The sequence below is a fragment of the Dendrobates tinctorius genome, unplaced genomic scaffold (assembly GCF_039654945.1).
Source record: "Dendrobates tinctorius isolate UK_male_01 unplaced genomic scaffold, ASM3965494v1 ptg000162l, whole genome shotgun sequence".
Taxonomy (NCBI): domain Eukaryota; kingdom Metazoa; phylum Chordata; class Amphibia; order Anura; family Dendrobatidae; genus Dendrobates; species Dendrobates tinctorius.
This window is the reverse complement of record NW_027361829.1, coordinates 26,379,045-26,393,093: the sequence shown is the minus strand read 5'-3', so window position 1 is coordinate 26,393,093 and position 14,049 is coordinate 26,379,045. Positions and strand designations below refer to the sequence as shown.

At 44.6% G+C, this 14,049-nt stretch overlaps 1 protein-coding gene across 1 annotated transcript in view; it reads left to right on the top strand.

Moving 5' to 3' along the window:
• LOC141052677 (protein Shroom4-like) overlaps positions 1-14,049 on the top strand; it is a 170,668-nt gene that overhangs the window by 55,767 nt on the left and 100,852 nt on the right. The window contains exon 4 of the mRNA XM_073549926.1: positions 10,248-10,817. Within this exon, the coding sequence (XP_073406027.1) occupies positions 10,248-10,817 (570 nt within the window). The remainder of the gene's footprint in view (positions 1-10,247; positions 10,818-14,049) is intronic.

The window sequence follows — 14,049 nt, the reverse complement described above, 5'->3', positions numbered from 1 at the left end:
AAAAGGTTTGGTGTTATCATTCATATCCTCTGAAAAAAGGCAAAGAAATCAAAAATTCTGCTGGGGTATGTAAACGTTTGAGACGAACTGTATATGTGTATATATATATATATATATATATATATACACTAGCTGAAGAGCCCAGCGCTGCCCGGGCATAGTAACTAACTGTGGTTAGTTATAACAAATTATAATTATCCTCCATCCCATAGTCCCGTGCCCATATACCCATCATACATATCCACCATCCCATAGGCCCGTGCCCATATACCCATCATACATATCCTCCATCCCATAGTCCCGTGCCCATATACCCATCATACATATAGTCTCCATCCCATAGTCTCATGCCCATATACCCATCACACATCCTCCATCCCATAGTCCCATGCCCATATACCCATCATACATATTCGTCATCCCATAGTCGAGTGCCCATATATCCATCACACATCCTTCATCTCATAGTCCCATGCCCATATGCCCATCATACATATCCTCCATCCCATAGTCCCGTGCCCATATACCCATCATACATATCTGCCATCCCATAGTTCCGTGCCCATATACACGTCATACATATCCTCCATCCCATAGTCCAGTGCCCATATACCCATCACACATCCTCCATCCCATAGTCCAGTGCCCATATACCCATCACACATCCTCCATCCCATAGTCCCGTGCCCATATACCCATCATACATATCCTCCATCCCATAGTCCAGTGCCCATATACCCATCACACATCCTCCATCCCATAGTCAACCATTATGACATCATAATGAGCGACGGGGCTTGCAACCTTTGATGACATCAGCGTCGCCATGGCAACCATTATGACATCATAATGAGGGACGGGGCTTGATACACACACTTTCCCCATTATGTAGATAGGGGAAAAGTTGTTTGGTGAATTGGAACGCGCGGGGTTAAAATTTCACCTCACAACATAGCCTAGGACACTCTCGGGGTCCAGACGTGTGACTGTGCCAAATTTTGTGGCTGTAGTTGCGACGGTGCGGATGCCAATCCCGGACATACACACACGCACACACACACACATACATATATACATACATACACACACTTGAGCTTTATAAGATATAACTGTAGAAGGAGTAATGAGTACACATGAAAAAGTTTAATAAGTAATCGACATTAAAAATAGCTTATGTTGCAAAAAAAAGTATGTGAGGCAAAACAAAGATAGACAAATGAAGTACCAGCCATAAGTCATTCCATCATCTTAGGTGAAAATGCAAGAAGGTATTATACATAAGTATAATCAGGGTTTATGAGCCAAGTGGAACTGCTAGTATATGCGCACTTGTAGGAGATGCCTCTTACCCAGAAGGTGAATGGAGATTCAGGCAGGAACAAGGCAGAGAGAATACCCCAATGCGTGTTTCGTGCCAAGATGCTTTCTCAAGGGGATGTCCAGGAACAGCCAGAGAGAGCCTTCATATTTCCCTGTCGTGTGGTCATGTGCACATCCAATGACGAATAGCGATGTTGTAATCGGCGCATGCACGGCATGTTCACTGCGCTCGGCGAGCATACCGTCACTGTCATACCCAGCTGCGCATGTGCTGGAGTGTGAGATCTCGAAGCTCCCAGTCATGTGCGGTGGGCAGAGAGACGCCGGTAAGCCAGCCTGGCTGCAGCAATGCGACGCTCATGCGCACTGCAATGACAATTAAATACAGAAGGATCCCTATACGACAATTCAAAATATATATAGGAGAATAGTATTTTTAGCACTATAAGACGCACCGGACCATAAGTCACACCTGGGATTTAGAGGAGGAAATTAGGAAAAGAATTTGAAACAAAAAATGTGGTCAATTCTGTACTTAATATCCCCTGTCTTGCTATATATGGTCCCCTCATCCCCATCCTTATGCACATCCCCCCATCATCCCTATCCTGGTATGCATGACCCCCTCGTCCCTGCCATGGTATGCATGGCCCCCTCATCCCTATCCTGGTACGCATGGCTCCCTCATCTCTATCCTGGTGTGCATGGCCTCCTTATCCCTGTCCTGTTATGCATGGCCCTCATCCCCATCCTGGTATGCATGCATCCTCATCCCTAGCCTTGTATGCATGTCCTCCTTATCTCTAGCCTGGTAGGCATGGCCCTCTCATCCCTATCCTGGTAGGAATGGTTCCCCTCATCGCTTTCCTAGTATGCATGGCCCCGTCCCTGTCCTGGTATGCAGGGCTCCATCCTTAATCTGGTATGATTGGCCCCATCCCGGTCCTGGTATGCATGGCCTCATCAGAAAACATTTAAAAAAAAAACATAAAAACATTACACTTACCTTTCCGGCGCTTTCTCGTAGTGTCTTGTTCCGATGCCAGCAGCTTGTAAGCAGTGCATGGAAGGGACGTCATGCGCTGCTTGCAAGGATTATTGTAACTGCCAGAATACTCCCTGCTCTGCACGCCGGGACTGTGTGCATGGAGGACAGTGAGTATTCATTGCTCTTTAATAACTAGCACAGTGTCAGCCGGAGCTTTCCTGCAGCTGCCGGCGGTCACGTGTGCTGCTACTAAAGGGAATGAATATTCATTCACCGCATTCCACGCCCATGGTAAATGAATGCGGTGAATATTCATTTCTCTTTAGCAGCGGGCATAGGAGTTAGCCGCAGCAGCCGTCTCCTGCCTCTGTGACCCACTGCTCCGCCGATGCCGCTCCACTGATCCCACTTCCCCACCATAGCCAGAGCCGCTACATCCGGACTATAAGACACACCCCAATATTCCTCAACATTTTTGGAGGAAAGAAGTGCATCTTATAGTCCGAAAAATACTGTATTTGATACACTGCCGATTTTGCAAGTTTTCCCATTTACAAAGAATGGAGAGGTTTGTATTTTTTATAGTAGGTACACTTCACCTGTGAAAGACAGAATATAAAAATAAAATCCATAAAATAACATTGTATGATTTTTACATACTGTATTTTTTGGACTATAAGGCGCACCGGACCATAAGACGCACCTAGGTTTTAGAGGAGGGAATTAGGGGAAAAAAACTGAAGCAAAAAATGTGGTCAGTTCTGTTCTTAATATCACCTATTCTGGTAAATATGGTCCCCTCATCCCCATACTGATACACATGGCCCCTCATCCCTATCCTGGTATGCATGGCCCCCTTATCCCTATCCTGATATGCATGGCCCTCATCCCCATCCTGGTATTCATGCCTCCTCATCCCTAGCCTGGCATGAATGGCCCCCTCATCCCTATCCTGGTAGGAATGGTCCCCCTCATCCTTATCCTGGCAGTAATGATCACCCTCATCCCTATACTGGTATGCAGGGTCCCTATCTCATTCAAGTATGCATGGCCCCATCCCTGTCTTAGTATGCAGGGCCCCATCCATATCCTGGTATGATTGGCCACATTCCTGGTATGCATGGCGTCATCCTTATCCCGGTATGTTTAGCCCCATCCCAGTCCTGTATGCATGGCCCCATCCCATTCCTGGTATGATTGGTACCATCCTTATTCTGTTATAATTGGGCCCCATCCTTTTCCTAGTATGCATGACCCCATCAGAAAAGATTTAAAAAAATAACAAAAGAACATTACAATTACCTTCCTCTGCTCCCTCGCAGTGTCCTGCTCCGGTGCCAGCAGCTGCTTATTGGTTGTAAGCAGCGCATGGCAAGGACTTCATGCGCTTCTCACAAGCAGAGCACAGCTGCCGGAAAACTCACCGGGACTGTTCATCGCAGAGAGTGGTGAGTATTCATTCCTCTTCAGTAGCGTACAAAAGAAACCACCTACGACCATAAGTCCCAATTATTATAATATTTATTAATATATCATGATATATATCAAATTTTAAAATCAGGTACCTATATAGTGAATACAGTTTATACACTAGCTAAAATTTATATAGATAAGGGCACCACCCCCTGACGAAGGCTTAAGCGCCGAAACGTGCGTTGGGGCTGGGCGTCCTATCCCAGGTGACCAGGAGCAGTCAAAGCAGTATTTATTGTAAGTTAACACTGTTTTCACTTGTGTTTTTCACTTTTATTTTTTGCACTGCTTCATTTTGGCCTGTTAAACAACACATTTTAGAGGAACACGGTGGTTCCTTTCATTTACTTATATAATGTATATGGGCACGCTGACACCTAGTGTATGTTGATAACATCGCACAATAGTCTTAATTTTGTACATGGTTTTATATAATTTTTCATAACACTTTTTATTATAAAATTTTGGATGCACTTTATTGTTGTATATTAAAAGGCACATTCACATAATGTTGCACATATATTTTTATTGTTTTATTTTTATGGTCTGCACTATTATGTGATTTATATAATATATACCTGGATGGTACTGCCCTTATCTATATAAATTTTAGCTAGTGTATAAATTGTATTCACTATATAGGTACCTGATTTTAAAATTTGATATATTAATAAATATTATAATAAATGGGACTTATGGTCGTAGGTGGTTTCTTTTGTGTGTTGTCTTTTAGTAAAATTGCGACTGTCCCTTAATGTATGTCCAATTATTATTTGGTTAATATACCAGTATTACTTTTAGGCTGTGTGCCCACGATGCGATTTTTAAGCGTTTTTGCCACGATTTTCGGTGCAAAAACGCTGGGAAAACGTTTAAAAATCTTGTACAGAAAGCACCACATGCATTCCTATGGCATTCCACACATGCTGTGCTAATGCTGTGCTTTTTTCCACGGCGGAACCGCATTGCGGAAAAAATTGCAGCATGCTCATTCTTTTGTGCGGAATCGCAAAGAATTGCCGCGATTCCGCACCCATAGGAATGCATGAGAATCGCTTACTTCCCGCATGTGGCTATGCCCACCATGCGGGAAGTTAAGCGTCTCATGTGCGGTTGGTACCCACGGTGTGGAGGAGAGGAGACAGTCCTCCAGGCCCTGGGTACCATACCCCTGTAAAAAAAAGAATAAAAAATAAAAAATCGGGGTATATTTACCTTCCAACGTCCCGCGCTGCCATCCCGGGCCTCAGCGTTCCCAGTAATGCCTTACGGCAAGGTCCTGTAATGACGTAGTCTCGCGTGACTCTAGCGGTCTCGTGAGATCGCTATAGCAACGCGAGATCAACGTCATCACAGGTCTCGCAAGGCATCGCTGGGAACGCTGAGGCCCGGGATGGCAGCGTGGAACGTCGGAAGGTAAATATACCCCGATTTTTTATTTTTTAATTATTTTTTACATTCTTTCTTTTACCATTGAGGCCGCATAGGCGGCCTCAATAGTAAGAACCTGGTCACACTTGTCAAACACTATGCTTGACGAGTGTGACCAACCTGTCAATCACATTCCAAGCGATGCTTCAAATCGCTTGGAAAGTGCTTGAATATCGCATGCGAAAATCGCTGCAAAATTGCAAACATAATTGCGGAAAAAAACGCGCGATTTCTGGGAAGGAGTCCGGTTTTCAGTGTCCGGATTTAAACGCTACGTGGGCACATAGCCTTAGTAATCTTTGGGCCTCCTTTTCTATTTTGGTGTGGTGGCTCTTCAGTAGCGTGCAGTGTCAGCCACTGGCTTCCTTCTGCTGCGGCGGTCACATGTGCTGATACTTAAGAGAAATGAATATTTAGTTCTCTTAAGTATCGGCACATGTGACTGCCGGCAGCAGCAGGAAGCCGGTGGCTGACACTGCGCACTACTGAAGAGGAATGAATACTCACCGCGATCTCCGATAAACAGTCTCGGTGAGTATTCCGGCAGCTGCCCTTCGGCTTGCAAGCAGCACATGATGTCCTTGCTATTCGCTGATTACAAGCATTAAGCAGCTGCTGGCACTGGAGCAGGATGGTGTGACTGCGAGGGAGCGGAGGAAGTTAAGCGTAATGTTTTGGTTTTTTTTAACCCCTTTCTGACAGATGACGTAATATCCCGTCCATGTGCCCTGGGACTTAATTCCCAAGGATGGGATAGTATGTCATCATAGATCAGCGGTGCTCACGAGGGGAGCGCCGCTGATCGCGGCCGGGTGTCAGCTGATTATCACAGCTGACACCCGGCACTATGCCACTCCCAGCACATTGCGATCAAACATGATCGCAGTGTACCGGGGGCATAGGGAAGGATCGCGCAGGGAGGGGGCTCCCTGCGTGCTTCCCTGAGACTCTTGAAGCAACGCGATGTGCCCGCGGTGCTCCGAGGGCCTCCTCCCTACAGGCCCCCAGATTCAAGATGGCCGCGGGGGCCTTCGGGGTCCTGCAAGGTCTTGCAAGGAGGAGGCTTTTTCAGTGCCTGAGAGCAGGCGCTGAGAATGCCTCCTGCAGTGTCTGTCAGATCGCTGATCTGACACAGTGCACTGCAAAGTGTCAGATCATTGATCTGACACTATGTAGTAAGGTCCCCCCGCGACAATATAATAAAGTAAAAAAAAAAAAACATGAGTAAAAATAATAAAAAAATTCCTAAATAAATTTAAAAAGATTCCCTAATAAATTATTTTTTTTTGTAAATAAAAAAAACAATAAAAGTATACATATTTATTATCGCCACGTTAGTAACGACCCACCCTATAAAACTGTCCCACTAGTTAACCTCTTTAGTGAACCCCTTCAAAAAAAAAACAAGTCAAAAAACAATGCTTTATCATCATACCACTGAACAAAAAGTCCAATAACTCGCGATCAAAAAGACGTATATAAATAAACATGGTACTGCTGAAAACGTCATCTTGCCCCACAAAGAACAAGCCCCATACAGCGTCATCAGCAAAAAAATAAAGTTATAGCTTGCAGAATAAAGTGATGCAAAAATAATTATTTTTTTATAAAATTGTTTAAATTGCATAAAAATGTGAAAACATAAAAAAGGCATAAATTAGGTATCGCTGTAATCGTACTGACCCAAAGAATAAAACCTCTTTATCAATTTTACCTCATGCAGAACGGTGTAAATGGCCCCCCCAATAGAAATTCATGAAATGCTGGTTTTTGTTCATTCTGCGTCCCAAAAATCGGAATAAAAAGACAGATATAAATAAACATGGTACCGCTGAAAATGTCATCTTTGTCACCAAAACATAAAAAAATGGTATAAATGAGGTATCGCTGTAATCGTACTGACCCGAAGAAAAAAACTGCTTTATCACTTTTACCACATGCGGTGTAAACCCCCCCACCCCAAAAGAAATTCATGAATTGCTGGTTTTTGTTCATTCTGCATCCCAAAAATCGGAATAAAAAGCGATCAAAAAATGTCATGTGCCCGAAAATGGTACCAATAAAAACGTCAACTCGTCCCCAAAAAAAATAAGACCTCACATGACTCTGTGGGTCAAAACAAGGAAAAATTATAGCTCTCAAATTGTGGTGATGCAAAAACTATTTTTTGCAATTAAAAGCGTCTTTAAGCGTGTGACAGCTGCCAAACATAAAAACCCGCTATAAATAGTAAATCAAACCCCCCTTTATCACCCACTTAGTTAGGGAAAAATAATAAAATAAAAAAAAGTATTTATTTCCATTTTCCCATTAGGGTTAGGGCTAGGATTAGGGTTGGAATTAGGGTTAGGGTTGGAGTTAGAATTGGGGGGTTTGCACTGTTCAGGTACATCAGGGGCTCTACAAACACGACATAGCATCTGATCTCAATTCCAGCCAATTCTGAAGAAAAAAAAAGTAAAACGGTTCTATGTTATAAACTTCTGTGAAGCACTTGGGGGTTCAAGGTGCTCACCACATGTCTAGATAAGTTCCTTGGGGGGTCTAGTTTCCAAAATGGGGTCATTTGTGGGGGTTTCCACTGTTTAGGCACATCAAGGGCTCTCCAAACGCGACATGACACCCGCAGATCATTCCATCAAAGTCTGCATTCCAAAACATCACTACTTCCCTTCCGAGCCCCGACGTGTGCCCATACAGTAGTTTACTCCCACATATGGGGTATCAGTGTACTCAGGACAAATTGCACAACAACTTTTGGGGTCCAATTTCTCCTGTTACCCTTGGAAAAATAAAAAAATTGGGGACACACACCCGGGCGTTATAAACTTCTGTGAATCACTTGGGGGTTCAAAGTGCACACCACACATCTAGAAAAGTTTCTTGTGGGGGGTCTAGTTTCCAAAATGGAGTCACTTATGGGGGTTTCCACTGTCCAGGCACATCATGGGCTCTCCAAACGCGATATGGTGTCCGATCTCAATTCCAGCCAATTTTGCCTTGAAAAAGTCAAACGGCGCTCATTCCCTTCCTAGCTCTGCCATGCGCCAAAACAGTGGTTTACCCCTACGTATGGGGTATCAGCGTACTCAGAACAAATTGCACAATAACTTTTGGGGTCCTGTTTCCCTTGGGAAAATAAAAATTGAGGGTGAAAAGATCATTTTTGTGGAAAAAATATGATTTTTTAATTTTACAGCTGTATGTTATAAACTTCTGTGAAGCCCTTGGAGGTTCAAAGTTCTCACCACACATCTAGATAAGTTCTTTGGGGGGTATAGTTTCCAAGATGGTGTCATCTGTGGGGAGTTTCCACTGTTTAGGCACATCAGGGACTCTCCAAATGCGACATGGCGTCCGATCTCAATTCCAGCCAATTTTGCCTTGAAAAAGTCAAACGGCACTCCTTCCCTTCCGAGCTCTGGCATGCACCAAAACAGTGGTCCCCCATATATCAGGTATCAGCATACTCAGGACAAATTGCACAATAACTTTTATGGTCCAATTTCTCCTGTTACCCTTGGTAAAATAAAAAAAATTGGACCTGAAGTATTTTTTGTGAAGAAAAGTTGTGTTTATTTTTTTTTAAGCATTCAAAAAATTCCTGTGAAGCACCTGAAGGGTTAATAAACTTCTTGAATGAGGTTTTGAGCACCTTGAGGGGTGCAGTTTTTAGAATGGTGTCACTTTTGGGTATTTTCTGTCATATAGACCCCTCAAAGTGACTTCAGATATGATGTGGTCCCTAAAAATAAAATGGTGATGTAAAAATAAGAAATCGCTGGTCAACTTTTAACCCTTATAAGTTCCTAACAAAAATAAATTTTGGCTCCAAAATTGTGCTGATGTAAAGTAGACATGTGGGAAATGTTAATTATTAAGTATTTTTTGTGCCATATCTCTGTGATTTAAGGGCGTGTAAATTCAAAGTTGGAAAATTGTGAAATTTTCAAATTTTTCGATGAATTTCCGTTTTTGTCACAAATAAACGCAAGTTATATCAATTAAATTTTACCTCTATCGTGAAGTACAATATGTCACGGTAAAAAAAAAACAATGTCAGAATCACCGGGATCCATGGAAGCATTCCAGAGTTTTTACCTAATAAAGGAACAGTGGTCAGAATTGTAAAAATTGGCCCGGTCATGAACGTGCAAACCACCTTCGGGGGTTCAGGGGATAGAGCACAGATTTTCATCTCTTCTGTGTTTTACTGTAGGTCCCTTTACTGATTTTGCCTTACAAATGGTGATGTAAAATACTGACCAGATCACTGATTGTGTAGAGCAGGCCAAGTTTGTGAAGACTTTGTTTTGAAGTCATGGTGAGACAGATGTATAAAGCCTGTTAAAGAAGCATTCATCCTCCCCCTACTCCTCCTCCTCCTATCCCCCTACCCCTCCTCCTCCTATCCCCTACCCATCCTCCCTCTCCTATCCCCTTATCCCTCCTCCGTCTCTTCCTCCTATCCCCCTACCCCTCCTCCCTCTCTTCCTCCTATCCCCCTACTCCTCCCTCTCCTGTTCCTTCTCCTCATCCTATCCCACCCCTCCTCTGTCTCCTCATCCTCCTTCTCCTCCTCCCATCCCCCTACCCCTCCTCCCTCTCCTCATCCTCCCATTGCAGTCATAATATTATACAGCACTGTGCACTTACAGTTGCGCATTTTACGTTTCTACCCTGCTAATTCTTCTTTTCTATTAGGTTTATGACATCACGGGATTAATAACCGACAATCTAAATCCTTCTAAGCTCTAGGTGGAAACAGGAGGCCAATTTACCGGGTATGAGTCATAAAACACTTCCTGTTTCTACAGAGAAAAGATAAGAATTAGCTGGGTAGAAAGGCAAAATAGGCTATTGTAAGTACACATTGCTATATAATATGATGATTGCAATATAATAAGAAGATTAAAACTTTGATTGCAGGAGGAGTGATTCTTTAAAATCTGTTAAAACTAGAAATACACTTGTTCTGTTAAAGATCCATGGAAAAATTGCATTAGAATATTTATTATCATAATTTATCTTACAGTGACTTATGTCATTTTCCACCCGGCATCCAGCACTCTGGCTTAACAAAACAATGCTGCGAGGAGAACAGTCAAGAATGGTCTGCATGTTACAAGGCAACATCTTCATATGATCTTTCCTGTGAAAATCTCATCAGGCCTAAAGATTGTGCATTTTTTCAGGGTGGGCACTTAGAGCCACCACGAAATCGATCTTACTCCGTAAGTCATCTTGACCTTGAATATCTGGCGTTACGTGACAAGACTGAGTTTCCTACAACCAAACTAGAAGAAAAAAATTCATCTACTCGATTAAAAAAACAAAAGCCTCCTCGCCCACCACCTCCTAAATGGGAAAAGTACAAAGAGCACCAGGCAACTAAATTCTTCTACTGTCAAGAAAGATCTGAGTCAGAATTTAGCAGAGTTCCTAGACATTCCCAAAGTATTCCTGTGGACAGGACATCTTGTAATGTGACTCCTTCTCCAGTTCATGGGCTAAATCATATTAAAGAACTATCTGAGATAAGCTGTGCTTCACAAAGATCTCAAGAGTCTTCACCCTCTGCTTCTCCAAACCAGAATGCTTTAGCGTAAGTTTATTTCTATATTCTTTCTATTATTTTTCATTTTGCTATATTTCAATTACAAGATAATAGTTATTGTATTTGTGGTACTGCTCAGGCCAAACCAGAATATTTTAATCTTCTGTAACCTTTATGTTATATAAGATGGCTGCCGGATGAGTCTTCGAGGGGAGATATGTGTCATCGCGGCTATTAGCTGCGGTGATGTGAACTCGGAAGTATGCTCCAGCATTCCAGGGCTGGGTTTTACGAGCGGTCATAAGAGATGGGTGGGAATGACCGATCACATATCCCAACCTGAGGGGCGTAGTTTGGCAGATAAAATGGAGACCGAGTCTCTCATTCGGTGTCTGTGGCTGGAGGTGTGGAGACCTCCAGTGTGTGTTGCTAAAGACACTGACCTGAGCGGGTGGACTCGCAGTACTATATGGATTATTTATTTTTCATTATGCTTTTCACTTTGTGCCGGAAAAGGCTGTTTGTTTGTTTTTCTATCCAGGGCGGTTTATGTAGTTCTAATAATAATGCTTGGACATTTCGACACTGCTTCCTGTGCCTACCTCAACCGCAGCTGAGTGAGTTGAGAACCCTACAGTTATCATAAGGGTTGCCTTCACATTAGGCCTCAAGCAGACACCCTATTTCCACCTGCATGTTCTAATTGTGGTTTTGAAAACAAGCCCATTATAATCTAAGACCGTTCACATGTCTAAGTCCAGAATCAGGAAGTCATGTCCATTTTTATTGACATCACAGATAAAAATCAATCATGCAGATCTATAGGTCATGGACAGCGCATGAATGGCATCACTTGAAAATCAGATGTAAAATACTGAAGACACTTGGACCTTTTTTCTCATACATGAAAAATCACTAACGTCTCAATAAGGCCTCATATCCTTCATAACATTTTTGACACTTTACTGTTTGGCCCTAGCATTAGGAATTGAACCAAGCCATTTTCAGAAATATAAGACAACAAGTTATTGGCATGTGGCTACATAACTTATTTAATGGAAAAACATTTTGGTGAATTTAACATTCCCCAGTGATAAAGTTGGTGCGAATTGATTTGCAGGATGCGGTCCCTCTGTAATGTGGGTAATCTGTTGAATCACCTCTGATGGCATCTTCTTTTGATTAGCAGACATGGCACGATGTCATCATTGCGGCATGACAAACATATGACATAATGCCAGGTCGAATAATCAAAAGATGTTGTCAGGTAACAGCCGATGCTCAGGGCTCCTATCCAGTGGCCACAGACTACCCACGTCCTGGATCGGGTGAACCAACTGTTAGGCGTCGGGTTCCTGCAGCTGCACAGCGGGAATCCAGAGCCTTGCATCCTGCGGTCTTCCATTCTTCTCCTACCGCTCAGTTGCCTGCACAGCAATCTCGGCGTCGCAGGCGCTCTGATCAGACCAGCTCTGTGGGACTGGTTGTTGCTGCCACCTCTGGGTCAGCAATAGCAGCGCAGGCTGCCCTGCAGCAAGCCACTCCAGTGGCTAAGTCCTCTCGTCACGCTACCGGGCATGCTCACGAGACGATCTCCCATTGGAGATCGGGAGTCACATGCTCAGGTCCTTCTCCTGATCTTATTGGTCCATCTAAGAGATCTGGAAGGTCCCGCATGGCTATAAAAGGTCCGCATGGCCGCTCGGCCATGCGCTAGTGTAGTCTCTAATTGCTACTGTGTGAATGATGATGGATGCATGAACATGCGAATGACTCATTAAGATCCCCTCCCTCTGATATTACTTGTGTGGATAGGGACTTAGCCTTAGAGTCAGCGCCAGTCAGATGCTACAAGCCACAGTGCTCATCTCCACAGAGCTAGCGTCCGACAGTGCGCCCCTCCTGGGCATTGTCGTATAGCGGCTGAGTCAGTTGCCACGCTGCGGTCAGCAGCACTTGTGGGCGTCCGCGGTAGCGACGCCGCACGCACGGTAGGTCTAGACGGACACCGACCCTGTGTCTTGGACCCGAGTCCTGCAACCATATACCGTGCGTGCACACCGCTGAGACCTGTGAGGTCAACAGGCTCGGCATTTATGTTTATGCCTTAAGGCGACTCTGTGAATATAGCAGAGTATGCCCAGGGCACACTGGGTGACGTTCAACCCGTGTGCGATATACCGCCATATTGTGCGTCTGCCATTATATAGCAGCAGTTTAACACCTCTGCACGGTTGACCCCGGGCGGCGAACGTACTTTATTATTTTATATTTAGTGCGTTCCGCCGTCCCTAACATTACACTAGCGCCAGGGTCTGGCTAGTAATGGCGGACCTGCAGCAGCTACAGCGGTACATTCGGCAACTGGAGAGCAGGTTGGCAGCTATTGAGAGCTCCACCTCAGCTGCGAATGCTACAGTGGCCGCTGCTCAGGCATTCGCAGAGGCTGTCTCACGCGTGTCCACACACACGCCTATGCCGACAATAACCCGCCTCCCGTTGCCCGATAAGTTTTCCGATGACAGCACCGCCTGCAGGGGTTTCGTGAGCCAGTGCTCTATCCAGCTGGAGTTACTGGCCTCGCGATTTCCCAGAGAGTGGGCAAAGGTGGGGTTTATTGTTTCTCTCCTATCAGCAGGGCGTTAGAGTGGGCTACGCCATTGTGGGAGCGTGATGACTCCGTGGTTCAGGGTGCTGCTCAGTTCCTCACGGCTCTGAAGCAGGTCTTTTTGGGACCACGGATCACGCACGACACCTCTCTCCAATTATTGGCCCTAACACAGGGGTCTCTCGGTCAGCCATTATGCCGTCCGATCCAGGACATTGGCTTCCGAACTGGAGTGGCCTGATAAAGCACTCGTTCCTGTGTTTTGGAGAGGGTTAGCGGAGCATGTCAAAGATGCTGTAGCAACCAGAGAGGTCCCCACAAGTTTGGAGGAGTTGATTGCCATCTCCGCCCGCATTGATCTCTGGTTTACAGAGTGCGGGCTGTAACGTGCACAATCCAGACGAAGGGTTAATTTGGCTCCCACCTTCTCTGAGCCACTAAGATTTCCCACTCAGGAGCTTACACCTTCTGAACCTATTGAGGTGCCTTGCGCCGGCCCCAAGCCATGTCCGGTGCGAAGCTTCGCACGCTGTTACCAGTGCCGGCAGTTTGGTCACTCGGCTAGCACGTGTCCTCTGCGTTCGAAAAAACGATCACGTCCAGTGGTCGTAGGTGGAGGTTTAACTAATATGAAGACCTTTTCCCCCAAACCAGTATTCCGAGGGACATTAG